The sequence below is a fragment of the Vanellus vanellus genome, assembly GCF_965231255.1.
Source record: "Vanellus vanellus genome assembly, chromosome: 3".
NCBI lineage: Eukaryota > Metazoa > Chordata > Aves > Charadriiformes > Charadriidae > Vanellus > Vanellus vanellus.
In genome coordinates this window covers 21,229,379-21,255,840 of record NC_138907.1, presented here as the reverse complement: position 1 = coordinate 21,255,840, position 26,462 = coordinate 21,229,379, and the positions used below count along the sequence as shown (strand labels likewise).

General features: G+C 40.9%; 1 protein-coding gene and 1 long non-coding RNA gene across 3 annotated transcripts in view; one reads left to right on the top strand and one right to left on the bottom strand.

Annotated features, from left to right (window-relative positions):
- EPHX1 (epoxide hydrolase 1) overlaps window positions 1-17,946 on the top strand; it is a 23,254-nt gene extending 5,308 nt beyond the window's left edge. The window contains exons 2-9 of the mRNA XM_082481256.1: window positions 5,316-5,500; window positions 7,344-7,524; window positions 9,717-9,944; window positions 10,985-11,114; window positions 11,617-11,831; window positions 14,207-14,315; window positions 15,301-15,426; window positions 16,890-17,946. Of these exons, the coding sequence (XP_082337382.1) occupies window positions 5,321-5,500; window positions 7,344-7,524; window positions 9,717-9,944; window positions 10,985-11,114; window positions 11,617-11,831; window positions 14,207-14,315; window positions 15,301-15,426; window positions 16,890-17,115 (1,395 nt within the window). The 5' untranslated portion in view covers window positions 5,316-5,320 and the 3' untranslated portion in view covers window positions 17,116-17,946. The remainder of the gene's footprint in view (window positions 1-5,315; window positions 5,501-7,343; window positions 7,525-9,716; window positions 9,945-10,984; window positions 11,115-11,616; window positions 11,832-14,206; window positions 14,316-15,300; window positions 15,427-16,889) is intronic.
- On the bottom strand, window positions 1,203-26,462 carry LOC309670360. Of its 2 annotated transcripts, none has more exons than XR_014269003.1 (5): window positions 26,190-26,462; window positions 11,675-11,825; window positions 7,038-7,101; window positions 5,292-5,371; window positions 1,203-1,380 (listed from the first exon to the last, which is right to left on the bottom strand). It is a non-coding gene; the product is annotated as an uncharacterized lncRNA (long non-coding RNA). The 2 variants fall into 2 exon arrangements; XR_014269004.1 differs by lacking the exon at window positions 26,190-26,462 and adding an exon at window positions 24,631-24,746.

The window sequence follows — 26,462 nt, the reverse complement described above, 5'->3', positions numbered from 1 at the left end:
GGTGATGCATATGAGCCTTACAGTGGCTCTCTGTTGTTACTGTTGTCCAAGGGGCAAAGCAGATGTACAGCTGCAAGGGAGCAGTGCCTCACTGCCACAGGCGTGGGGTGTTCCTCAGCAGTAATGGAGGTGTACCCCCAACCCTGTCCTGGGAGAGGCCTAGCTGTCCCCCGGGAGAGAGTGTGGTTTCTCCTCCTTCTTTGGGGAGGTGACCCCTTTCCTTGGTTGTACACTTCTAATTAGGTTCCTGCTGTACTGGCTAATTTCTGATTGCAAACAGTCTAGAAAAAGATTGTGCAACAGAATGATATCATCTCTTCCTGCTGTTTTGGAGATAGCATTGTGTGCCACCTCCCTGTGGCAATAAAAAATGTAAATGCCAAATTTCTTATCGAGACAAGCCAGAAACTCTGGATTTGTATTTCCTGTCTTTGATTTGCTTCCCTGTGTAGGATGCTTTATTCCATCCAATGCCTACCTCCCCTACGTTCCTACAATGTTAACGTATCATTTTTTGCTCACCTGGAAGATGTTATCAGTTGTATGCAAAGCAATTCCTGTGTTGCTACACTATTTTCAAGCTTGTCATAATGCTCCATAAACTACATAAAGAGGAAGCTTTTCTTATACAAATGTCTTCACTTCATGGTTTTCTTCTGTTTCCAGTGTTATTACACAATGACAAAAATGTGATGCCTAGAGATGGTAGGGTGTAGACTGAGGTTGAAGCTTCTGGGACCGTGCCACGTCTTGGTCCCTTTTAGGCTGTCAGTGCCAGGGCACCCTGTTACAGGTACCGTGAGGTTTTTTTAAGTCCTTCAGTGGGTTGTTTTTCCTTCAGATCTGTTGGGAAGAGTAACCTGCAATTGCTGTTCTTCAGGCAAACCGATCTGTAAACAAAGATGCTGCAGCAGAGGGGTGCCTTTTCAGTAAAACCTAATAGGGGAGTTTATGTAACAGAACAAAAATAAACAGAAACATCACTTCTAAATTGAGCTGTTATTTCTCCTGCAGAGTAATTATCAATCAATAAACCTTGTATCTGACAGCATCAGAGTGTGCTAAGTGCGGTGAGCTACCTTGCAGTCTGATAGTAAACCAGCCTTGGAGAGAAAATGTTATTAACTCGAAACCACGATCACCTCTGGTATGTGCCTGAAAGCAGCATGGTCTTTTAGAACTTTTGCTTCGCCCATGCATTAGCTGTTTTGCACTGATAAGGTTTAATAGCACCACTTGGAGTTGTAGGTATTGTGCATCATTCAAGCCATAGTAGCTGGGTTGTGTAGCGTTTGGGCTAAAATGGGTTTTCAGATGCTAGGTTGAAAGTCTTTCCAGTTGCTTATTTCTCTGATGACATGTTTCAGATGGATTCTAATGCTGCAAGGCAAAGGTGAATGATTACTAGTAGAACAAGATGGGGATTTTACCATTAAGCTATTTCACAGATGACCTCTCTAAAAAATAAAGAGCATTGTTCTCCGGGGCATCTGTTACTGGATACTGATGAAGACAGGGCATGAGACAGGACATAGCTTTCATGCTATAACATAATTGTTCTCTTCTTGTGGAGCTATTAGCTCTGCTGTTAATGCACGAACAGAGGACAGTGCAAATCAAAATGCAAACAATGCTGAAAAACAAGTGTTTTCAACAAGGAGCAGTAAGATACTGTAAGAAAGTTTTGGGGGTTTTCTTGCAAACAACATATTTCTTGAGATGTACTTGGCCTTCTTCAAGAGGAGCAAGTTTTGGGGCTATTTACTGGATCAGTTGTACTTCAAAATTTTTCTTTCAAAACATGTTTTTAAAGTAGCAAAACAAAAACATTCTTCCTTGGACTCTTTAGGATAAAAGTACTGTCTAAGGTATTTAAGTGCTGCCTACAAACAATATCCACCCCAGAGTACAGCAAAGTCTTGGAGCCTTAGTACTTGACAGTGGAATAAATGGAAATATTTCCTTCTAAGGGTCTTGCCTTTGGTTGCATAAAAAGAGGAAAAAGCCAAACCAAAACATGAACTCCTTTGAAGTAGTAATTTTTTAAAGGCAACATGCCAGCATCGTTTTATCAAGAGACTCAGAGAATAAAACCACCAGCACTTTGTTGTTTACATCTCTGAAAACTGCAAATATAGAAAAGTTTTATTGTACGTGTTCTCCTTCCACATTCATGGTGCTATATTGTTGCATTATGAAAGAATTGTAAGGAGCTAATAACTTCATGACAGCTCAGCAGTGATTAGAGGAGGAAATTCTGGTGCAGATGCGTCACAACTGAGGCTGCTTTATGCCTTTCAAATAACACACAGGAGTTTTGGAGAACTAACTTGAATAGCAAACTTGGGAAATCATTGAGTACATTTGCTCTAAGTGGTCTCCTCTCGGCGCAGGCCGGCGGGGTTAGTAGGAGCATGCTGCGTTCCAGTAACTCATCACTAGCAAAACAATCCCTTTGAGTGTGCTATGAACTGGTGCAAGTTAAAATACTGCTGACGCGCTTTGCCCTTTCTCTTCCACCTGTGCGCTCCGAAAAAAAACGTAGCATAGTTGGAGCCCCAGTGTTCATTGTAATTAGGAATTTTGTAAGCACTTTAAAGGGAACTGAGAGTGATTGCATGTAGAGAGCAACTTGGGATCTCCCTCTGCTAGCAAAAAATAATCCAGCCAGTGTCACAGTCAGCTTCTTCCAAATCAAAATGACATCATGTCATGCAAATCAGTTTGTCACTGGCCCCAATTCTCTGCAATAGAAGACAACTTTTGTGAAACCTGAAATTGATTTTTGGCGCATATTGCGGGATTGTAAACAAGCTCATCCTAAAGTCTGTTTGAAATTAATTGCAAAAATGGGTATCTTGAAGTGCCTTCCAGCCAAAATCATTCCATGATTCTATGATCTTTTCACATAGTGAGTTCTTTGTACACACACTCCAGGGCAAATACAAAATTCATGTTTGTGCACAATCCCTCCCATGTCTTCTGCTGCAAAAAATCTGATTTCTCAAGTCCCTCTGAGAGCAGATGGGGGAAGCAGAAATATTTTTGAAGCCCTGGGTACTCTAGTGACTTAGGACATAGAAGTTTCTTGCTAGAGTATGGGCTGGGATTCTGTTCCTGGGTAATGAAGTTCTGTGTTAGGTGGTGTGCCTCTGTCACCATGTTGCTGATACAGCATAAGCCAGGAGAAAGAGTCCTGTTTTTCTAGGTACCCCAGCCATCCTGCCTGAACAACAGGGCTGGCACTAACAGCAGCTCTCTTTTCTTCTTGGCGTGGCTGTTTGTTGTGGGGCTTTGTAAACATACTGAAGCTGGCCAAGAGTTTGAATTTTTCGTATGTGGTGTTTACATAATTATGCTGGTGAACCTTTGTAGTCTAGACATGGCCTGAGTTGTGCTGCGATTTCAGGGAAGTTGCTGTTCTCTGTGAAGACTTAGTAATAGAAATGCTGTTAAGTACTGTGGTAGGTATTATTTCTATGTAAAGTGCTTTGAGGTTTCTAAAAGCCCCTCCAGTGCTGCTCTGCAGTAAAATTTCATTGTGCTCTGGAGGCTCCTAGATTGCATTGGTTTATGTGTTGAGGCAAGCTGAAATTGGACAAACTTTAATTTTGGGGTAAGTTACGGTGTGAGTATGCTGGAGGTGGGAAAAGATTGTTGTCTAGTGCTCCAGAGAACATGGTAAAGAAAAGCTATCGTGTCCTCAAACAACAGAAATTATGGAAGGACAAGTGAAACAAATAAACAGATCAAGTTCTTTCAGTGCCTATCATTTCCATTTCTCCAGCCTCTGAGGATTAAGGAATTTCAGGTCACTTTTCAAGGCTGTAGCACTTGCGTATGTAAGCAATATATTTTTGGAGCTTGCTGCCGTATCTGCATAGTGCCTGACTTCTCTACAAATGTTTCATAGAATCGTCTAGGTTGGAAGGGGCCTTTAAGATCATGGGCTCGGACCATCAACCTAACACTGCCAAAACCACCACTGAACCATGTCCCCTAAATGTTTCAGTGGGTGTTTCTTTTGACAGTCTTATTTATTTATTTATTGTCAGCCATTAGAAAATTAAATGCAAGAGGGTGACTAAAACGTGTCCTGTCACATAAAGGTACTTAAAGAAAGGTCAATTTTACTTCTGTTATAGTCATGTGAACTCCCATTAACTTGTGTTACAATTCCTGTTTTGATCCAGGAATAAATTCGGTCCATTCTGTTGACTCTGAGCAATTTCAGAGCATCATATTACTCTGCAGCAGCAAAACCAACAAAACATTCCAGCTCTGGAGAGAATGAGGACTGTTCTGTGTGATTAAACCATGCTTGCTCTACAGAAGTTTAGAAAGACTTCATGATCTATCAATTCCCCAGCAAATGAGTGTTTGAAACACTACGTTCTTCAAAATTATGCATTAAAATGATGACAGTACTGTTCCCCAAACCACATGACAAATATTTCTCATACTTAAAGTGATGCTTGAAAATATTAATTATTAGAGTCTGAGTAACTATTTTTTCTACCTGCAGCATGAAACAGTTCAAATATATTCAAAATGGATTTTTGTTAAGGTGTTCTGTTTGACTAAAGCACAACAGCCCGGCAGTCAGGTTGTTCTTAGCTTTGATAGAATTTTATCATTTGGGGAAGGGTGGTTTAGAGCCAGGAGGGCATGCCTGTGGTCTTTTGTTTTCTCTTTAAAACAGTTCAGAGGGAGAAAGGGAAGGTCCTTCTACCCCTTTGCACTGCTGTTCAAGGGTTATGTAAATATATCCCTGCTGCACTCCCCTAGGCTGACTGGGAGGCACAAGGTGGCCGCCCTCATGCTCTTCGCTTTTTATACTCTGTATGTGTCTTGTATAGTAAACCTTACTGAAGAGATGCTCTGCTTTCGAATTTGTGGGAAATCTAGAGCTTCAGAGGAAGAGAAAGCATTAAACTTGAATTATATCTACAGTCACCTCCTTTACTGATGAAGTTTAGCAGCAATCAGCACCACTGAAGAAGCCAACAGGTTGTGTCTAATCAGAGGACTATTTAATTACCAAGCCGTGTGATCTCTTGACTTGCTTTGAGTTCTGCTTTTACTAAATGCTTTTATGTAAAACACTTAATTCCCCCCTATTTGAGTTGCGTAGGTTAAAACATCCAATTTCTGAAACTTTACAGAAGTGTTGATGTCCTGTGAGTGACAGAACATCACGTAGATCAAATCCTGTCTTAAGAAGCGAGTAAACCTCTATTTTCTTTATAAAGTAAAAGTCGTATGTGTCTGAATTATCTTATTGGGCTTACCAGAGTTCTGTTCTTCTCTTGCAGGCATTATGCTGCTCGAAGTATTCCTGCTTCTGGGGGCGGTCATCATCTACTTCTTGCTTTCCAAGAAGAAAGAAGAGATATTACCCTTCAAAGAGGGATGGTGGGGCAAGGGCCAAAAGCCTGACACTGAAGAAGATACAACTATTTGGCCGTTTAAGGTGGAAACTACAGAAGAAGAGCTGAGTGTAAGCAAATCTCTGTCCTGGGGAGAGAGAAGTACAAAATGGCCAAATAAATGCAGAACTTGTTTGGAAGTAATTTTTAAATTGAACCCATAGTTACATTAATAAGAATGAGCAATGATGTCCAGGACTCGGGGGAAGGGATTTTTTAGTACTTCAGAAAATAGGTATGGATAGGCAGATTTCACATCCTGCTATACAATTTTGTTCTCAGCTGGCTGTTGCAAGATTGCTAGTAAATAAACCTACTCTGTAAAGCCTAATAAAGATAAAAATCATATTACAGATTACTCAACTCTGTATTCCTGTTTGTGCACCTTCCTCAGTTTGATTGTGTAGGCCAGAATAAGAACAATGTCTTTTTTTCCTTCTTTCAAAAGCAATTATGAATATCTCATTTTCTCGACTGCTTTATATTTGCAGCTGTGTTGGATGCTGATTCTTCTGTAATTAATGATCTACTTTGCTCAACACTAATACCACAGTGGTAACTACAGTAAACACATACGTTGCAGGATTTGTTAGACAGCGAGATTTTGATTGTGTATGTTTTAAGTCAGGGATTGCACAGTTTCATAGATCTGTGTGGAGTAGCGGTTCAAACAGTGTTCATGGGATTGCTCATATTATTCATTTACAATGGATTCCTATTTTCTCGGTCAAGCCTGTTTTTTTTAACACTTTGTTTGCCCTCCTTACTGATATCAATGGACATTGACGTCCAATATGTTTTCCCTTTACACTGCAGACACAAAGCTAGATAACTTCTAAGTTACAGATGTTTTTGAAATGCACAATTCTGTATTATGACAGCTATTGCAACATAATCCATCAGTAGAAAACTCTGTTTCTAAATAAATGTTTATATCCACTAGGAGTTAAAGTTACGCTAGCATACATTACTAAGGTATTTTTTAAAAGGTGTTGAGCATAGACAGAGAGCACGTATGTAAAGCTGCATTAAAAACTTCATTTAAAAATCCATGCTTTCTGTACACATTAAATGCCAAAACTAGTGAGCTTACATACTAACATCTTGCCTAGACTGCCTGTTCAGTGTGAGGTGTGAGCAAGTGTGTACACCTAACTCATCTTAGAGCTACCTCTATCACTGTATTAGAAAATGCTGTTCAGGTTTAAACCCCACAGAGGTTTGAGCAGGATTAGATTTCCAGACCTGCCTTCCACCCTCAATTATTCTGTGGTTCTGTTCACAGCAGGAAGAGGCTCTTGGCTGTCATTCCCTGCTGAGTGATTTTTGGACTGATTTTGCAGTATTGTCAGCATCCCCTGTAACCTTGAAGTGCAGTAGGAAGGTCACTTCAGTAGTTATTCTAGATTGGGAAACTTCCACTCCAGTCTAGTTTCACCAATTTTGTGGCCATGTGAAGTCCCTCAGAGTGTTTCCCAGTGAAAACACCCAGACCCTTGGTTTGGGAAGGAGAGCAAAAGGTTCAGGCCAGATCCATGCACTGATTGTGAGGTTGGGCTCACAGGTAACCTGGGGAGCAGAGTACTGTGGAAAGGCAACAAGACTTACGCTGTGAAGCCACCGTGGTGTCAGAAGACTATTGTCATCAGCCTGGCAAACAGGTTAGCCAGCCCTGCAAAACAAAGAAAGCGAGAAAGACTGTTAAGAACAGCTGTAAATGGAAGAGGAAGGAGGCCACCTGGAGGAGAAAAGAATTGGAACAGCTGATGGAGCATCAGCAAAATGCACAGGTGTCATTAGAGATGTTATTTTCATTGTTCTCATTTCACTTGAGAGTAACTAGAAACCATGCACAGTAGAGCCAAGATGGCAACACAAATGCTTATAACATCTCTTCTTTCTTTTTCCCTGTAGGACTTATTTAGAAGACTTGACCAGGCTCGATTCACTGAGCCACTGGAGAACAGTTGCTTCCATTATGGGACTAACTCGGTGTATCTCAGGAAGGTTGTCTCCTACTGGAAAAACCAGTTCAATTGGAAGAAACAAGTTGAAGTCCTCAACAAGTACCCACAATTCAAAACGAAGATTCAAGGTGTGTGGCTTTTTCCCTTAAAAAAAATAACAAACAGTAATACATAATGTTGTCTACAAGGGATCTTGGTGGTAAGAATGCTACAGTTATGTCGCATGGGCCATCCCTCCCTGGCTGCCATGGTGTGGATCACTGGCTGTGCTGATGAAGCAGCGAGAAACTCCTTCATCGTAACCGAAGCCTTTAGGACAAGCGATGACAAATGGAATTCCCTTGTGCATGGATGGGTTGTCAGCTGGTGTTAACAGGAGCCAAGCACGGGCATTTGGAAACAGAACTGGATCTTAAGATGTACACATGTTCTCTGACTTGCGTGCAATCACGCAGAAATACCCACAGATGCCTCCTCTTGCTCCGCGTAGTTCCCCAGCTGCTGCTGTCACGGTGATGCCGTCAGTCTGGCAGCCCTCCTCAGCTGGGTGTGCTGGCTGCTCAGGTTGTCCCTGCTTGGCATGGCAGATGTGCTCTGCTGCACCATTTCAAGCATTCATAGGTTTTGTAAACGCAGAACACCTTTCCCTTGGGGCTGATCTGCTGCCAGGTGTGAGTCTTTTCATACAAAGCACAGACACCTTTTGAAAGAGGCCATTCAGCTAAGGTCTGCTGGTGCTTTTTAATTGCTTGAATTAGGTTCTGCTTGGGTCATTTGAGGGTACAGTTGTAGATTTAGAGCACAGCAGTCAATTGTCTCACATGATGGCAGAATTCAAGCTTGAGATTATGCTATTACATTTTTACTTGCACCCTTAACTGTACGTTATTTCAAATGGGGCAGTTCACCATAATATTTTAAATGGATTTGGGGCAAAAAATGGCTGTTACACAGTGGTTAGAACAAAAAGATTTATTGAAGTGTATAAAACATGGTTAGTGCTAAAAAAAGATAAAAGCAAAAAGTCGTACCTTAAAAAAAAAAAAAAAGTACGATCTGAGATAAGAAAGGGAAAAGAAGCTAAGGACAATGCACTACGTATAGCACTAGGAAGAGAAATTGCAACATTAGGGACGATTACGGAGATGAGCCATGAAAAGACGAGATCACACATGCCATATATCAGGTTCCAAGTTTCTGTCATCACTTGAAAGGTTTTCAGAGAATACAGAAATCCACAAAATTGTCAAGGATGGGGGAATCTCAGTCAGTGAAACGGGTGGGACTGCTGGTGAGCTGGAGTTTATGTGAGCAAAATGTGCTTAAATACAAGTGAGAAGTGAGGCATTTAGGCTCTAGTAAGAGCAAATTGTTGTTTCCTGGAAATCAAAGCCCTGAATGGGTTTGAAGAAAAGCAGTTCAAGTTCAACTAGTGCAACGCTGTGTGAAGCCTACTGCTTAGGTATTGTAAGAATGACAAAGGAAACAGGACTGCAATTTTTACCTTTTTACTTAACAGTGAGGAGACTGGTACAAGAACATAGTTTCCTGTTTTGGTTCACTCACTGATACTGAAAGATATTGAAAGCTTTGGACAAAAGGTAGAAAGGAACTACAAAATTGAACACTAACTCTCTTTTAGCAAGGCATGTTTTCAAGTCTTTGATTCAGCATGATTGGTTTATCAGCAGTTGAGATGTGTGATGATTACAGGAGGCCTCCGCAGACAAGAGTATACTTACTGAAGGCTTTTTAAATTCCTTCTGCTGTAACATTAGGATCAACGGCTGGAGACAGAAGCTAGACGTGTTCAAATGGAAAGTAAGGCATGCACAAAATATGGAAAGTGATTAACGCCCCCAAACAAACAGCTGCTAGTTATGATGATTTCCCTATCTCTTGATGCCTTCAAGTTGCAATTGTATGCCTTTCAGGAAGAAACATCTGTGGTTGGTTGAAGCCTATCTAGTGCCATATAGGGACATTTGGGGAAAATTTAAGGGCACTTGGACTAAATGATGTAATTGTCTCTTCTGCCTTTAAGCTGTGTGAGTCACTGTGTTACCGTTAGCAGATTGCTTCGCTTCTATGTCTTAATTTGCCAATTTATTTTAAAACAGAAATATGATGACCTCATTTAGCTGCTGTGCTGCTTAATTGCCTATTATAGGGTCCTTGGATAAATGGATCCAGAGAAGTACAGTGTGTTTGCATGCTCACCAAAAAAGGACTTCAGAAAAGACTTATTCATAATCTGTTGTGATTAGTTTCAGTTTCATGGTAAATTTGGGCATGTTAATTAATTATTTTATTTTTACAGGCATTGATATCCATTTTGTTCACGTAAAGCCTCCTCGTTTGCCTGAAGGCCAGTCCGCAAAGCCATTATTAATGGTTCATGGTTGGCCTGGCTCGTTTTATGAGTTTTACAAAATCATCCCTCTCCTGACGGATCCTGCAAGCCACGGCCTCAGTGATGAACATGTTTTTGAAGTCATTTGCCCATCTATCCCTGGTTATGGTTTCTCAGAAGCACCCCACAAAAAAGGTATGATGTATGAGAAGAAAGTGAACTAACACAAGCCTAGTCTTACAGTGAGATAGCCCCTATTAGCAAAACAGTAACTTCTGGCTCTTCTTGTTTTCCCAGTGTAGAAATAAAGATCCTGTGTGTCATGTGGGACGAGGGAGTTAACAGTGTGACTTCAGGTGACACCATTGATGAGTTTCAGGAGCAACGTATATATCATTTACAAAGGACTATAAAAAGTTATGAAGTAACAACTCATGAATTGTAATTGAGTTAATGAATTGTGTGTGGGTGAGCAGGAAGGGTAAAGTTAATTTGTTACTGTTCCTTTTGGATGTTTTGAATCCATATTCAACAGCACATACAGGCAGGTGGGAAGCAACAGTTGAAACAAATCAATTCATGTATCTACATGGTAGATTGCAGCCAAATATCTGCTTGTCCAGCTTGTGCTCTGAATTGTACAAACACAAGCTGCAACAAATTGGACTGATGTAGTATTTAAAGTGATACTGAATTTAGTATTTAATTATCTGTGCAGGTGAATGATGTGGGGAAGGTTGATTTTGCTTTTCTCTACTTCCCTGGTTATGATTTATGCGGTCAGCATTCAGTGAGTTGGAGAAGTGCATTACTAGTGGAAACTTAAAGTTTCCAACTATCATCGAGATCAGACTCTGCTCACAGTAGACAAAATGGAATCACTGCCTGTGCAATGCTCAGTGCCTCTGATAGGGCTCAGCTGGAGTATGACTACAGTTTAAAGGGAGTCTGGCAACCCCTCAGTCGGGCAAGCGTGTGGGCAACTGGTGGGGTTAGGAGAATACTAGTCTGCAAGGAAGGCTGCATTTTCTCCTCATGGTTTCTGCTTGCTCTCTAGACTTTCCCTGGATGATGTGACAATGGTTTCCAAATAGGCTGTCAGACAGGCACGGAAAAATGGACTTGTAGCTTTTTAGGAAACTGAACATTGCCTTTATGGGGAGAATAAATGCTGCAGAGTCAGAAGTGTAGCTGGAATTAATGCAACTGTATTCTTTTTTTTTTTTTTAATGCAGACTTTAATTCTGTAAGTGCCGCTTCTATTTTTTATGAATTGATGCTCAGACTGGGATTCGATGAATTCTATGCACAAGGCGGTGACTGGGGCTGGCTCATCTGCACCAATCTGGCCCAGATGGCTCCCAAGTGAGTACCCATTTGGTACCGTGCTGCATGGTTGGCATGCAAAGCTGTTTTATTCTTTGAATAGTTATTTCTTGTACACTTCAGAGTTCCTGTCCAAGTCCTAATATGAGCACTGTGTAGTGTCTGTCTACAGTGTTCAGTGTTAAGCAGTGATCCAGAATTACATACCTTAGTTTATACACTGTATACCTGTTCTTTCAAACAGTTGTGCAGTAGTTTTGTAATGGTGCCACTGGGGTCTGGAGTGGGATAAGTACTTGTAACACAAGGAGGATTTGTGGCTTAGTGTCCAGGAGTGTGTGCTGATTACTGACAGTTGCCCCTTTGACTTGTCGTTTTTGTGTGAAAAGTCACACCACAAAGTACAGCTAAGGTCACGATGTAATTAGCAGGTCAGAATTTAAGTATGTCCATTTTTGTTAATAACATTTTAAATATAACAACTTTGAATCACATTTTATTTTTATTAATTTGTAGGGGCTTCTTCTGTTTTTATTTTTAGCCATATGAAAGGTCTCCATTTAAATCTAGCCTCAGTTACAAACATGGGATTCACTCACCTGCTCTCCATTCTGCTGGGCTGCTATCTTCCCGGGCTATTCGGTTTCCAGGATGAAGATGTCAGGCGGATGTTTCCCTTCTTGAAAAAAGTGCTCTACAGGACCTTGTTGGAGTCTGGCTATGCTCACATACAGGCTACAAAACCTGATACTGTTGGTAAAACAAACAAACAAAAAAACCTTTTGAGCTCAGAAAACTTAGTCTGTTCATTTTAGTTATACTTTCATAGAAATGAAACATACTGCTTAAAATATGCAGAAAAATCAGGTTTTTTTCAGCAAAGTTGAAGTAGGAAGGTTAGAGGTTTTAAAAGGTGGGCTCCTTTTCTGTATCCAAGTCAGAAAAAGTTACATATGGGTATGTAGTATTATACTCACTTTTGTGTGCAGAAGCGGTCAATCTGCACATCAAAATTGAGCATGCTCCATGTGCCACTGACCTCATTTTCAGTTTTCATAAATAAAATAGTTTATTTAATATGTTTCCACTTCTGCTACCACTGGGGACTGTAATTCTACTTCAAATGCAGCTATGTTGAGAGCAACACCGAGAATGGATCACGTTCAAATGATGTAAACTACAAGAAGCTTTTAGCTGTCTCAGCACGCAATGTAGCTTATTTATAGGGATAAGTAATACCTGAAAAGTAAAATCAAATTTAGTTCTCACTCATTGTTCTGAATCCCTTTCAGACTTTCAAGGAAAAAAGAAAAGCTGAATGTTCTTTCTCGATGAGCTAGTCGCTCAGATTGCTTAACTACTTTAAGTATCTGAGTATTAAGTGTTTCTATTTTAAAAACATCTTTTGCAACTGAATTGGACAACGGAGTCAAGAATACTGAATGTAGTTTAGTGCAATTCACTTGTGGATTTTATTTAAAAAAATAGCTAAGGAAACTATTTCTTAATGGTTTTCTATAAGTTTACCTACAGGAGCATGTATATTCTTAAAATAAGTAGGCAAAATTGTAATTTTATGGATTTTAAATCATTTTGCTTCCTTTGAGTTTTTGTTTCTAAAAATTACTAGTCTGTAATTCCTTTTGTGCTTTAAGAAAAGATGGGGAAGCTGGCAGCTGAAAGATGCCTAGTCATGCTCCTTCTGCTGTGGTTTCCTGGCTGATTCTTGTGCCTGCCAGTAGTGCGTGGTCTGTCAGAGTGGACTGTGCAGACTGGGAACCAGCAGCCAGTTTGTGTTTTGGGAGCTGGAGCATTACTGCAATCTTGAGGACAAAGAAGAGATGAGCATGGCAGGTGGCAGTTTCCCACAGGGAGGGAGACACTCTGAAGAAGGGAGCACAAGGTAGCTGGAAGAAGCACAGCCATGGAGGCTATCACAGTCTTCCCAAGACTTTTGGTGGTACTTCCTTGCAAGCTGTCCTATGCAAGGAAGTTGTCTCTGGCTCTTGATATGTGCTGTGCTTGCTAATGCTACACTCTGGATTGATTCAGAGCTGGCTTTTGATCAAAGTGGCTTGCATGGATTTGATTTTATGTTTATTCTTTGGGAAGCCTGCATGGAGTGGGGGTTCGCTTTCAACTGACTGAAATAGGCAGCGCCTGTATTAAAGTACTGTTAGGATCAATGTCAATTTTTCCTACATGTAAACCAACGTACTCTTTGTTCACAGTACGTATATAAGAACAGGCTATTGCTTGTCTAGTTCTGCAGATCTGGAAACCATGCTCGCTATAACTTTTTCAAACACTTGGTATTTCAGTTGTCAATGTTACTTGTTTGGTAACTGAAACTCAACTATCATGTTTAAATAGCAATTACTGATGAAATTGTGCCAGCTGTAGTGTTAGGCATCTTTCAGGAAGGTTGGTTGCATGGGTGGAACTTCAAACATATTGCTGCTCCACAGGAAAAGCTTTTTCTAAGGTTTTTCTGAGCAGCTGGGGCAGTTCATGGTCCCTGTATTTCACAGCACTAGGATGTATTAGTGAAGTTCTAGGTGCAGGTATGGTTTTTCTGTCCAAGAAAAACAAACTATAAAAAGTATATTCAGCCTTGTTCTACATGAAGGCAGTTGGCTATTGCTAATTCAGAAGCCTTGCTCTTCTTTAATGACTTTCTAACAATCCTTAAAATGTTTTTGTTGTTAGATAATGGTGCAAATTCTCCTGGTCATGTGTAGGCATGTGGGTTTGGTCCTGTAATGCTGTTTAATACATGACAACTTCCAGATTCATGGAAGCAAACCTTCCTTGGCATATAGAACTTAATCTTATTAGCTTACAAGAAAAAAGAAACAGCCAGCAGCAATCCAATACTGTTACATCAGTTCAAAAAACATACAGTGTGAGCTAATGCAGAGCCTGTTGGTTTGCAGATACTATCAGTTAATGATTCCACAATAAATGGCTCCAACTTGTTCTAGTATTTTACTTACTTATTTAAGAACACAGCTACTGGAATAGCTTTGTAAAGTTACCAACTACCCTGTATTATAATGGGCTGCTTCTATAACAGTCTGTGGTCAGTAGTCATATCACAATTTTGGTTAAAATTTCCTTCTCCTTTGCAGGCTGTGGTTTGAATGACTCTCCTGTAGGACTGGCCGCATACATCTTGGAGAAGTTTTCGACATGGACTGATCTGGAATTCCATAATTTAGAGGATGGAGGAGTAGAGAGGTAAGCATTACCTCTTATGCCATTTTGGATGAGATGACTAAGCCCAGAGCTAAAGAAGTTTGTCTGAATTGATCGCCTCGCATCTTGTAGGAATCCTGTAGTGACCACAAATGGTGCAGTGCTGTACTACAGCATGCAAAGAAGCAAATAGGCAATGAAGGCTGATGTATTCCCTTCCGACTTTGATCTCCTATAAAAGACATACACCCTGCAACTTCTGGGGATTAAAAACTGACTTAGGTGGAAGAATGTCAGTAGGACAGAAACAAAAGTTTAACCTACATTAAGATGCTGGAAAACAGAACTCATAATTCATTTTAATACTAATACTTAACTCTCTATGAATTAGCTTTAAATTGATCAGTATTGGTTCATCTACCTACTGTTTGCTAATAAAGGATCATTCTTAGTGTGCAGCAGAAATCTGAGATGCAGTCCGCTTTGAAAATTGCTGAGCTACCAGGCAGGAGTGGAGGGAAGGAGCATGTTATGAAAAGGTTCAGGGACAATAGATCTGAATAGAATGTTTGCACTGCATACAGCTAATAATTTGATATGAAACATGCACTGTTTACAGCAACACATGTTGGTGTGATGGCTCTCTTGAAGGCTCATGGTAGCATTTCAAATTATGAATAATAAGTGGCACAAGCTGTTCCATGTGCTCTTCTGCTCCTACCCTCCCATCTATGGACAGCATAGACAGCTACGCTGGGGCATAAGGTGCTTGCTGAAGTCTGCCTTCTGTGTAGGAGTTAAAATGTCACTTCCCAGTTTGTGTCTGAAAGCCTTTAACATATTTATTTGGCTACTGACAGACAGAAGGGGAGTAACGCACTTCACCTCTCAACTCTTTTCTTAACCAAGTTAACTATTTTTTCCTTGTAACTTTTTTCTTACAACCAAACCAAAGTCAAGTCCCTGCTAAAGTAATGCAAAATGGTACTCAGTTCTAACTAAGCAATCTCTGGACTTACCTATTCAGGAAGTTTAACCTGGATGATCTGCTCACCAATATCATGATCTACTGGGTGTCAGGCTGTATAGTCTCCTCAATGCGTTTTTACAAAGAAAATTTGCAGAAGGGGATAGGCACACAGAAACACGAAAGGTAAGTGCAGTTTTTCTTTAAATGTTTTGGCCTGAACTTAATTTTATGGTTGCAGACAGGTTGCTTGTGTCTTATAGCTGCTGCAAGTTTCTGAATGCTGAGGAAAAGCAATGCTGTATCACACTGTTCCTCTGCAGGACAGGTCTGTTAGTTGATGTACTGTGTTGTGCCTGGAAAACACAGTAATTGGGTAAGAATCCTGAACCATCAGTAAGAAGAATCTGACTGGAGGTACTGCTTGAAGACCTCCCATTCATGGTGTATTCAACTAGGATATGTGCAAGGACTTCCAGATTTTACTTCAGTTACTAAATTAGCCTGCGACTGAGTCATGCAGTCAGTTTTGTTTATAGTTTATTTGGTTTGTAGTTCTAGTACTTTTCTGGACACAGTTTGCCTATTTCTGCAAAAGATTTAAGTCCTACCTTTGGAAGCAACTTCAGTATACTGACAAACTGAATAATTTGAAAGTCATTAAGACTGATGTTCCTGCTGTGCAGACACTTAAGACAGCAGGTTGGTTGCATATACTTGTCAGCTTGAGTATTACTGAAGGCTTAAACCTGCCCTGAGGTATTCGCAACCACAGCTTGGTGCTATGGTATTTATTTAGCTGTGCAATGATGCTCCCAGGAAGCTGACTCTGTTCTTGAAGCTGTTGTGGCTACAATGTGGGCAGCATCCTGCTCCAGTTCTGCCTACATGAGATGAGCTATATGAGCTTCTATGTGCCTAGAGGAAAGAATCTTAAAGTCCTATGTAAAATTAGGCACCCTGTTTTCAGGCTTCCAGTGGTGATGTGCCCAATAACTTTTGTATCTAAATTTTAAAGTCTGTCACTTCTGACAATAAAGCCTATGTGTATGGGATATTTAAATCTAGAAAATATTGCTCTGTTTATAAGTGTGGACTGTTCCACTTTCTAAGGTACTTTTCCCCTCAAATCCACTTGCTTCCCTACACTTACTAATGTGCAAAACGTTCTGTACATTTGTTCCACTTAAAAGCAAGAGCAACTTTACAGGGTAGTCTCACGGTCAGAAATGTTTCCTCTGAACTAGTCCAAATTTACTCTCTTATTATTCCTCCCCTCTCCTCCCCCTTCGCAGTAGTTCAAGATACTTCTTCCCTTGCCTACCCTCCAGTTGTCCTGACAGGCTCAACATGTTCTAGTTGTAATCTTCACTGTAAATCTCTCTCCAGCCCTTGTCAGATCGTGTGCTTTCCTCTCAATACATGACTCTTGTGCCCTGAATGCAGCATGAGGAAACTTGATGCAAAAATTAGAATTTCCCCCCCTCCCCCATGAGTGGGAGCGTTGTCAAGTGTTCAAATTAAGGATAAGAAAGTAAAGTTTTAATTGCCTAATAGTGTGCCCAATTGTTTAAGAACAAAATTTCCACAGGACTTCCCATTTCTTGCCGAGTTAAGTGAAAGATTAAAATTATTCTCTCTCTTCTCAGGCTCACAGTACAAGTGCCCACTGGCATTGCCTCCTTCCCGAATGAAGTCATACACACACCCCAGGCCTGGGCCCAGAAGAAATACACCAACATAGTTTCCTTCCATTTCATGCCTCGAGGTGGCCACTTCGCAGCTTTGGAGGAACCTGAACTTCTTGCTAAAGACATTCTGCAATTTGTTGGGAAAGTCGAGAAAGAGCAACTTTGGAGAAAGAAAGGAGAATAACTCCCCTAACAAACAGCAGGGTAATTGCTTATAGCTTAGCACAGGTGCAGGCCTTACTAAGTCTACTGTAATCCATATAATTAGATCTTTTTCTCGACCAGATGTGAGAGAGGACAGCAAGGAAGATGCAGTATATCTCAACAAGATACTGCCATGCATACCTACTGATTTTGGAGTGGTTTGTTTTGTTCATCTAGGTTAAGAAGGTAGCATGAAGATTATTGTATTATCTTCTCACCCAAGCACAGGCTTCTAAAATCTGTTCTGTTGTATTCCTGACTCTTGCTTTGAAATTGAAAAATAGACCCTACCACTAGTAACATAACTAATAACAGTTTAATTGTTATGAAAGGCTTTTCTTTTCATGGCAGCAGTAAAACTCGAGTTAGTATAAGTGGGAGGTTCGTCACGTAAAGAACGGGGAACAGCCTAGCAAGACCTAACTTGCATGAATGCATCGGTTAATTAGCATCAATGATCTACAGTACCTTTAAACTAGCCAGCTGGTTACTGCTGGCTGCCTTCCTCTTTGAGCCTGGGCTGTTAAGCAGCTTCCTGGCTGTGAGGAAGCTCAGCTCCCCTGCGCCAGGCTCCTGGGATAGCAAAATGTGAGGAGCAGCTGAAACACACAGGTGCCTGTAGCTCAGACCAGAAGGAAGGTGGGAGTAATTATAGCCCAAGCTACTCTTAACTAAAAATCATAGCCCTGGATCAGCACAAAACACTGGCTTTGCACTGCTTCTGCAGGGTATTGTGAATACTTCTTATTAAAGAATAAAATTTTTATTAATTCAAAAGTCAAAGAAACTTGCATTAAAACTTTGAATAATACTCATATGTTTCTTTTAAATTTTTTATAACTGAGATTTTGCTTGGTGACAGCAAAGAGAAGCATCAATTCAGAACCTGTCAATTCTGTACTGGATCTGTTACAAAGGTCAGATCAAAGACAAACTGCTTAAAGAAAATTGAATTTGAAGGGCTGTGTGTTTTTGCCAGCAACAGTCCCTAGTGTGTGCAGTTGAGCTTCAAACACTCTTAAACTGTATCCACATGACTGATTTCAGTATGGTTTTGTTCTCCAGTCACTTGTGATGTACTTCCTTACCCCTGGAAGCAGAGAGAAATATAATCCACCAATAACACTTGCGTGGATTAGTATTATTTCACAGTATTAACTGAAACCGAGGCTGTTAAATAACAGTCACTCCAGCAGAGCCTGGCTCCTTCCTACAGGGCTTTAGACTCAAGAATACCGGCTAGTTTGTTTCACAGAAGGAAAGTCAACACTCCTGCTGGGCACATCTGAATCTTGGTGCTCAAAGCCACCTGATATGCCGTGACAGAAAATCATTAGGGCAGATGGGTTGTGGAACAGCTTGGATCAGTTTTCTGAGCACAGATAAGACCTCTTGCTACCCTTCCTCTGCCTTCTGTGCTTCTGCACCTACCTCTCCCAGTAGAGGAAGGCACAGCAGCTCTCAGGTCTCCCTACAAGATTTGACAGCAGTGCTGCCTTAAACCTTCAAGCTGTACTTGAATTCTTTAAGACAGCTGACTGCTTGCAGACTTGTAATGAGTACTTGTAAATGCTTTCATTAGTCAAAATTTATGTTCTCATTTGCAAAATAATGTGGTTCAGGCCTGTTTTGACTAGACAGGAGGAAAATACAGAATCATTCGCTTTGTCTAAACTAGATTATTCTCAGAGAAGACCATCCCCAAACTTGTTTCAGGTTCAGCATATTTAAAAAGGATTGCTTATTCAGGAGGAATCAGCTCAGCTCTAATAACGACAGCTGTTTACGTGAACCACTGTGCTCCCTCTTGCACAAGTCTTGATCTCTGGCCATTTGTTTTTGCCTTACTTCTGTCCCCTGGGTGGCCTTATATTTCAGAGCTGGAGATCATCCTCTCTCATCTTTAATGCACATGCAGACATCTGCTGTGGTGCTAGGGAGTGCTGCCATACACTGATATAACCGAATACTTCCCCAGGGACTGCTCAGTCACAGTGCAGATAAAGTAAGTGGGAAGGAAGTTTGCTATATGATACCTGCCAAACCGATTTTCAGATGTGAGTAGAAAGCTCGAAGCATTTTCTCTCTCCCTTCTGGAGCAGATCTGCTTGAAGGGGCCCAGCCTCAGTGGAAGGAGGCACATCAGGACTCTGTTTTGTGATCTTGTTACAGCAGCTCATCCAGGCTCAGTCGCCAGCGAGAGCTGGACAAAAAACAACCTCTTGTAGAACCTTTCTATTTTTAAATGCGCCTCACAGTGCTCAGCAATATCCAAGACGATGATAACGCACAGAGACAGTAAGCAAGCATGTCCTTGCCCCGCTTTGCAGGCCAGGGAAATGCACATCAGCCTATTATAAACATGAGCTGTCCACATTGTCAGTTTTACTTAGTATAGAAGATAGACACCAAGACACTAAATCCAGCACAAAAATGGGTTTGATTAGCTACTGTCTGAAAGAGGAAAAAAATCTGGATGTAAGAGGTGTGGTAGACTGTAGAAGCTTAAAAATTGTAATTAAACACCTGTTACATAGCAGAGGTTGTTCTGAACTCTAATGTCAACCTTCTCAAACCTTAAGCCTGCAGCTATCAGCAGCTGTTGTTCATCACCTGCTTATCTACACAGAGATACAAAGATTCAGTGCAATACTATGACAATGTGAAAGTATAAAATTCAGCTATGTGCCAGCTGTAAAGCCTGCCATCAATTCCCCTCCCCTTTTCCAAAATAATAATCTGTTTTTAGAAAAACATAGCTAATCCCACTGCCTGTAGTGCAAGGTTTAATGCTAATGAAGTGTTTGTGGGCTAGTGATAGCATCTGCATCTCTTCCTGCAGGGAGCAACTCTCCCACGAGCCTGAGCTTTGGATTTGAAAACCACCTTGAGCGAATCCAGACTCATTTCTGATACATTCTGGTACAGCAGTCAGTAGTGCAAAAGTCAGATAATCAGAAATAGTCGTAACATTTCTGTTAGCAAATAACTGCATATCAGACTATTGCAATAGTAATAAGCAGTAAGAAATTACTCCCTGCTCTGTTATACTTGTTCTTATTTAAGTGAGCCAGCCAATTACCTGCTGCTCAGACAGCGAGTTTCCTCTAACAAGGCCAAACATGCTGCTGTTGGGCTGGCTGAGCTGTTTCCTGGGAATACAGCTCTTTGAAATAGTAGCTATGGCCTTCAGGAGAACCCAGAATCAAATGACATTTTGATGCTCAAAACATTTTGTTTTGCTCCAGAGCTATTTCTTGGTGAAGCTTGTGTTTCTGGACCAAAGTTGCCCAAAGTCTCTGCTCAAAGAAACTGTGGTCCTAAAAGCCATTCTTCCTTAAGTTGCTCCATAACATGCATTTATCCCACACTGATACCAGAAGTAGCTGACCTCAACCCTGCTTTTTAATTAGCCAGCTGCAGCCCACAAAGAGTCTGGATAGACGTTCAGAACCATGGAGATGCCACTGAAAATAAATAGAACTTACACTCTGCCCCTCCAGCTGAAGTGCTTTGGAAACTATCTGCTTCTGGTATGGAAAAACACTAGTAAGGTCATCATCTTCTCATACAGCTAAACCAACTCCCACAACAACCAAATTTGACTTCTGGCTTTTAAACTACAAACCATAAAGTCCTGAAAAATCCAAGCCACTATATGCAGCCTTTGGACATCTTACATAATTAAACAAGACAAGACTTCATGTACATTAAACAAAAAAGTCAGGCATTACTCAGATTATGAATGAAAAAAAAATATGAATAGAAATCACACTTTCATGTGAAAAAGGAAGTTAAACCATCATTTAGCAAAAAATAGAACCTGTTAAGTCTAGCGTCACAGTTAGATCTAGATCCGTAAGGGGCACTATTCATCACCACTGAGTCAGCTGAAATTGCTCGGGGGCAGGGATTGATCGGTTCAAGACAGTCAATCAAATTGTACATTCTGTTTTACAGCAGGTGCAATGCATAATATACATTAAATGAAGATACATTTTTGTCTGAAAGAGGAATGGAAAGATCCTTCTGGATACTGTGGGAAGAGACAAGGAATAAATCCATATTGATTTCAGGGTAGCTTATTTTAAAACACTGAGAAATGAAGCCACTTGTTTTACTTGCAGTAATAGCACTTTAAGGAACATAACTCACACTAAAACCATTTTGCTTAGGATTAGTTTTCTTTCACGGAAGAAGTATCCTGTGCAGTGCCAGACAGCCCTGATGGTGTTATGCCAATGCTGCTAGAAGAATTAGCCCCATTACAATTGTCAGTTGTCTTCTGGAAAGCAGTATTTATAAACAGATCTGTGCTGAGTGACAGCTCTTTCCCCTTGCTAGATGTAGTCCAAACTTCAGTCTCCAAAACACCTTCCTGATTGGATTTTAAGATCTTAAGAAGGACGCTCATGCTCTCCCTGTGTTTAATAACAGAATGTCTGCAGTTTTGATGATGGGATGAACGATAAATGAGGTTTAAGTGATGAGGTTCCGTCATCTTAAATGAAAGATAATCCCCCTTTGCAGCAATGGTTCAAACTGCTGCAGATGCTCAGCGCAGAGGGAGTACAGTACAGTGCAGAGAAAAGGTGAACAGAAACATGAGAACACAAAACTACACTCAGCCGCGCAGCTATGGAGCCAAAGGTACCTACGTGACAAACTCAACTATATGTGAAGACCGACTCATGACTGTTTCAACAGCACAAAAGAGGTGCCAGGAGGGAAACCGAATGCTCCACCTTGCCTATGCTGCCTGTCCCAGCAGCTGCCTGGGCCCAGCATCCCGCTCGCAAAGCCCCCTGTCCCCAGGGCTGAGCGAGGGGCTCTGGCTGTGTCTACAGCCCAGCTGTCTGCCCCTCGCAGCAGCTGCAGCCTGCTTTGGGCCCAGGGAGGCAGGTGAAATGGGAAACTGCACCCTCAGCTCTGAAATTCCTCCCAGTCCCCGACTTGCCTCCCCACTGGTATCCACTCTGCATCCAACACAAAACCAACTTTTGCCTGTCCTGCTGGCTCCCTGGTAAATACCCATCCTTCCTTCTTAACACATCCACCTACTGTTGCTTCAATTCCTAGTTGTCCCTTGCACAAGAGTATGTGGATATGTCCCACCCCGAGGTATTCGGATAAGTGATGTCCACCTCTTCCTCTGCAGCAGGGAAATGCCTAGCCCAGCGAACGTTTTTCCCACTGTCTGTGAGGCATCCCTCACTCAGTGCAACTTCTTGAGCTTGGGTCACAGCTCTGCTCCAGCTGAGCCCAAGTACTCCCACTCACGTTTGGACTATGGCCATCGCTGCCTTGTAGGGTCTCATCTCTGCTCAGAGCACGCCTACTAACCTTTCAACTTCCCCAAATGTAAGAAGTCCAAGAGCAGCTTTATTTTCCAGCAGTTCGTAAGCTCTTTTGCAACCCAGCCTCCATTGTTGGGGTGAGTTTCTATGTAAATACATTTGTATCTCTTGAGTTCTAGGAACTCTTATACAGTCTCAAGGGAACGAAGGTCCACCCCTGCATTTTTGTCTCAATGGAATTTTATTTTTGCATCACTTCAAGTCTTTTGTGGCTGATAAAGCTTCTTGCAGTGCTCAGAAGGCATTCTTAATCTTTCAGAGACACCAGAGACAGAGAGGGATTAAGTAATATCTCACACAGTCTGAACAACACAACGCATTGCAGAACAAAGATTTAATTAATTCTCCTAACTTCACTACTATACCACTGTGTCTTTTCCCTTTTGAAGCTAAATAACAGCAATAATTGCTTAAGTGATTCCTCTCAAAAGGTGCGCAACCAGTTTCAATTTTTGCCCTTTTCTTCCCAGCAGATTCTCATTTCTGGTCTTAGAAGGGAATGAATTATTCCTATTTGAGGAACAATTTTGAAGTTACAGATGTCAAATATAAAAAGAATAAGAAAAGTCTACACCATTCCTAAAGCTAGAACCCTGTCATAAAAAAAAATTTGCCTGCATCCAAATTACGGTACTTAGCAAATTCTTTAAATCACTTCCTTTTCCATTTTCCTTTGCAGACATAGCTGCTGGTTTTATTTCTCTACGTCTATAGATGGAGGGGAAAAAATACTCATAATTTACTATGGGGAAAAAACCACATTAGAATAAGTTTTGACGTGGAAGATCTTCACTTGAAAGAAGCAACTTGGTGCTTTACGTTTCAGGAGAGCAGGCTGTAATAAAGCTAATAATCTGAAAAGCCAAGTATAAACCACCACTAAATGCATGAAGGAAGGTGAACCGTGTACAAAAATACAAAAATATCTGATATTCCCTCTGCTCTCAGTCTTCCTCCTGTACTGCAACTTTTCTTTTTTTAATCAACATCTGAGAAGCACAACAGAGAGACACCTTTCAAAAATAGTCACTAACTTCCATCACAAAATTTCATCTTTTTGCATCACTACATAAAAACTGGAGGTTCACATCACACAGCAGTAACAATATGAGACAGCAACAAATTCCAGCTCCTATGTTATTTAGGAGTACCTTATGACATACCATACATTAGATTTCTAGAACTCTATTTTAAACATCACTTTTGAGAATAGTGTCTTCATTAACTATGAACCAGCACTTAATTAACCACTGAGTCTAGAAACAGATGTGAAAATTTCCCTCTCTTCCTTTTGGCTATTTACAGTCCCACCCATTCCCACTTGAATATCGTGCACAGATCTAGTGCAGAGTGTTCAAAGATATCAGATCTTGCAACCACTGTCCTTTGACTTCTCAGAAAAAGCTATTTTACTTCAAGATCTAAATATAAACACCAGTTGAGGGTCTGGAAGATAAAAGTGTTTTAAAGCCCTAAAATGATACTATCATATCTTTGTTACATCATATGTATCACAGATCTTTCACATCGTAGGGAAATTAAAAGATGGGATCAAGCTCCGGACTGCTGAAGACCACAAAAACTTTGTATCATTAGATGTTGCCAACACCATTTTAGAGATGACAACTAAGAATCGGAGTATTTGGGTTATTTTAGACACTTCTACAAAACAAACACAATGTACTGAACCTTCTGAACATCTATCCAGCAGCAGGTAAATCCAAGTCTGAGGAGGGTTACAGCAGAATGAATATAATTTCTCCCTGACAGCCAATACCAACTCCACCTACTCATTGAGGGGGGAACCCCCAATGAAACAAACAAAGAGAAGCTGTTGTGCAGGAAGTCAAATACAGTAGTAAGAAGTAGTCTTTTTAAGACACACAAACTCTTAATCTAACCAGACTTAAGGAAATCTAATCATGGCCGTTATGGACATTTCCAAACTACAACTTCAGTGGAAAGAGAACTCCATCGAGAATTGAAGTTGGAAATATATTTAGCTCGTTAAGTTAGTGAAATCTTTACTCAACACCACAGAGCATTACTTTCCACTAGCCATAAAAGTTGGTCTTGAGGTGGGACTTTCAATCCATTCAAAGGTGATAAGACCAGACACTTGTTACAGCAGCACTTACCTAGGAAGGCAGGAAATACGCTGCTACAAAAGGGAACAAATCCTCCTCCAGGAAAGCAGTAACGTTTGCTTTCAACCAGGAATCCAGAGTCAGGCTTTACTGGAGACTCCAGGCTCCTAGTTAGAAGAGATTAGTAATGGAGGCACACTGAGTAAGAAGAAGCAGCTCCATACACTATACCAGTTGGAGTATAGTGTATACATACACTATACCATGGGGCCACATTTATTGTTTCATCAAAATAATTAAAAACTAATTACGGTATAGGCAATAGAAAGACAGCTGATCACGATACACATTCTCTTCAAACAACAAACACTTACAGACTCTGCTGACAGTGAACAAGTGAAGATAACCCAGGAGCTCTGTGTTTGACCACAAAAAAATTGGGAAGTTGCACTTGCTGCATCTGAGATGCTACGGCATAACCAAGAGGATGTCAGATGAGCCAGGAGTCAACCCAAGAACCAAAAAATTAGATGGAAGAATGTTCCATTATAACGACTCAATTTTCAGTGACTCTGCTTTTGGTAATTTTCTTTCTGTTTTGATCTGTTAGACAGCTGTCCTCAAAATAAAGAACAACTTTTGTACCTCTGAAATATCTGAAACGGGCACTTGCAGCTGTTAGAGACAGGTGACAAGCAGAATCATTCAAGAAGTCTTTAGATTAGACAGAGAAGGAATTTGCAAGGCCAGTTTAAGATGATAAGACACACAGCCTCTTTGAAAGTTACGACCCTGGCCATCATTTGGAATTAAAAGTGTGTATTTCCTTGTATTGTTGAAGTTTAGAGAGATTAAAGCATGTCTTTTCTTTGTACTCAATGGACTTGGGTCTGTATTAGTGACAGAAAAGGACCCCTCCTCTCCAAATCTTCCTGTGCCTCTCACCTCACTTTTGCTAAGAGCCAGGAGAACAACTCTGTGGTCTGCTGCTCCTAGGACAACCCCACCTTCTTGAAACGCATAAAAGGCTTCCAAATGCTAATAAATGAACTGTCCGTAGATAATACATGAGAAAGCTTTCAGTTGTGCTGCTAGCATCTGTGGGTAAACCGAGATGGGAACTGGATTTTTGTAAAGGGAGAAAGAACACGGTCTAGTGCTACACTGAAGCATGTAAAAACTTGGCCAGCACACAGATCTCCTTTTGGCTCGGGACATGGGAAAAGCCCAAAGGAAAACAAGGCCTGAGTGCATGCACCTAATGAAAATGAGAAATTGCAATCTTCACTTGGGTGTTGATGTGTTGTAGTAGGGCAGAAGGTGAACCAGACTGGGCATATATGTAGAATAAGGCCTACCTGGCACAGAGCTAGGTGCATCTACAGTAGCCAAGTTTTTTTTTTTTTTTTGGTTTGGGTTTTTTTGAGTCTCAGCACACCATATAGCATTTTCTTCACTATAGAAGAAAATCATCTATAGCAATGTCTTTGCAGAAGTGCACTAGATCGTACAAATATCAAACAGGCTCTGTTCTTCAACTTTTCTTTCAGAGGTTGTCCCCTCAGTTGCATCACAGAGAATCCAATCACAGACAACACTGTAGGGCTTACTCGTGTTTGAATGTCAGACTTGTCCAGGATTCACATTCCACAGGAGCGCTGTTGGTGGTGGCTGCTAGAACCCAAGTGAGGACTTCGCAAGGAGCAAAGTGGTGGGGAGTTGTTTCAACTGAGCAATGCAAGGCGAGCAGCAGGCACTGGATCTCAGCGAGTATGGCTTCTGGGAGCTACAATCAGCAACTCCAGCTGGGCCACTTGCTTAGGCTTCCTGCCAAAAGATTTATAAAAAGAACAGTAAAGAATGTGCAATGGCTTTAAATATGA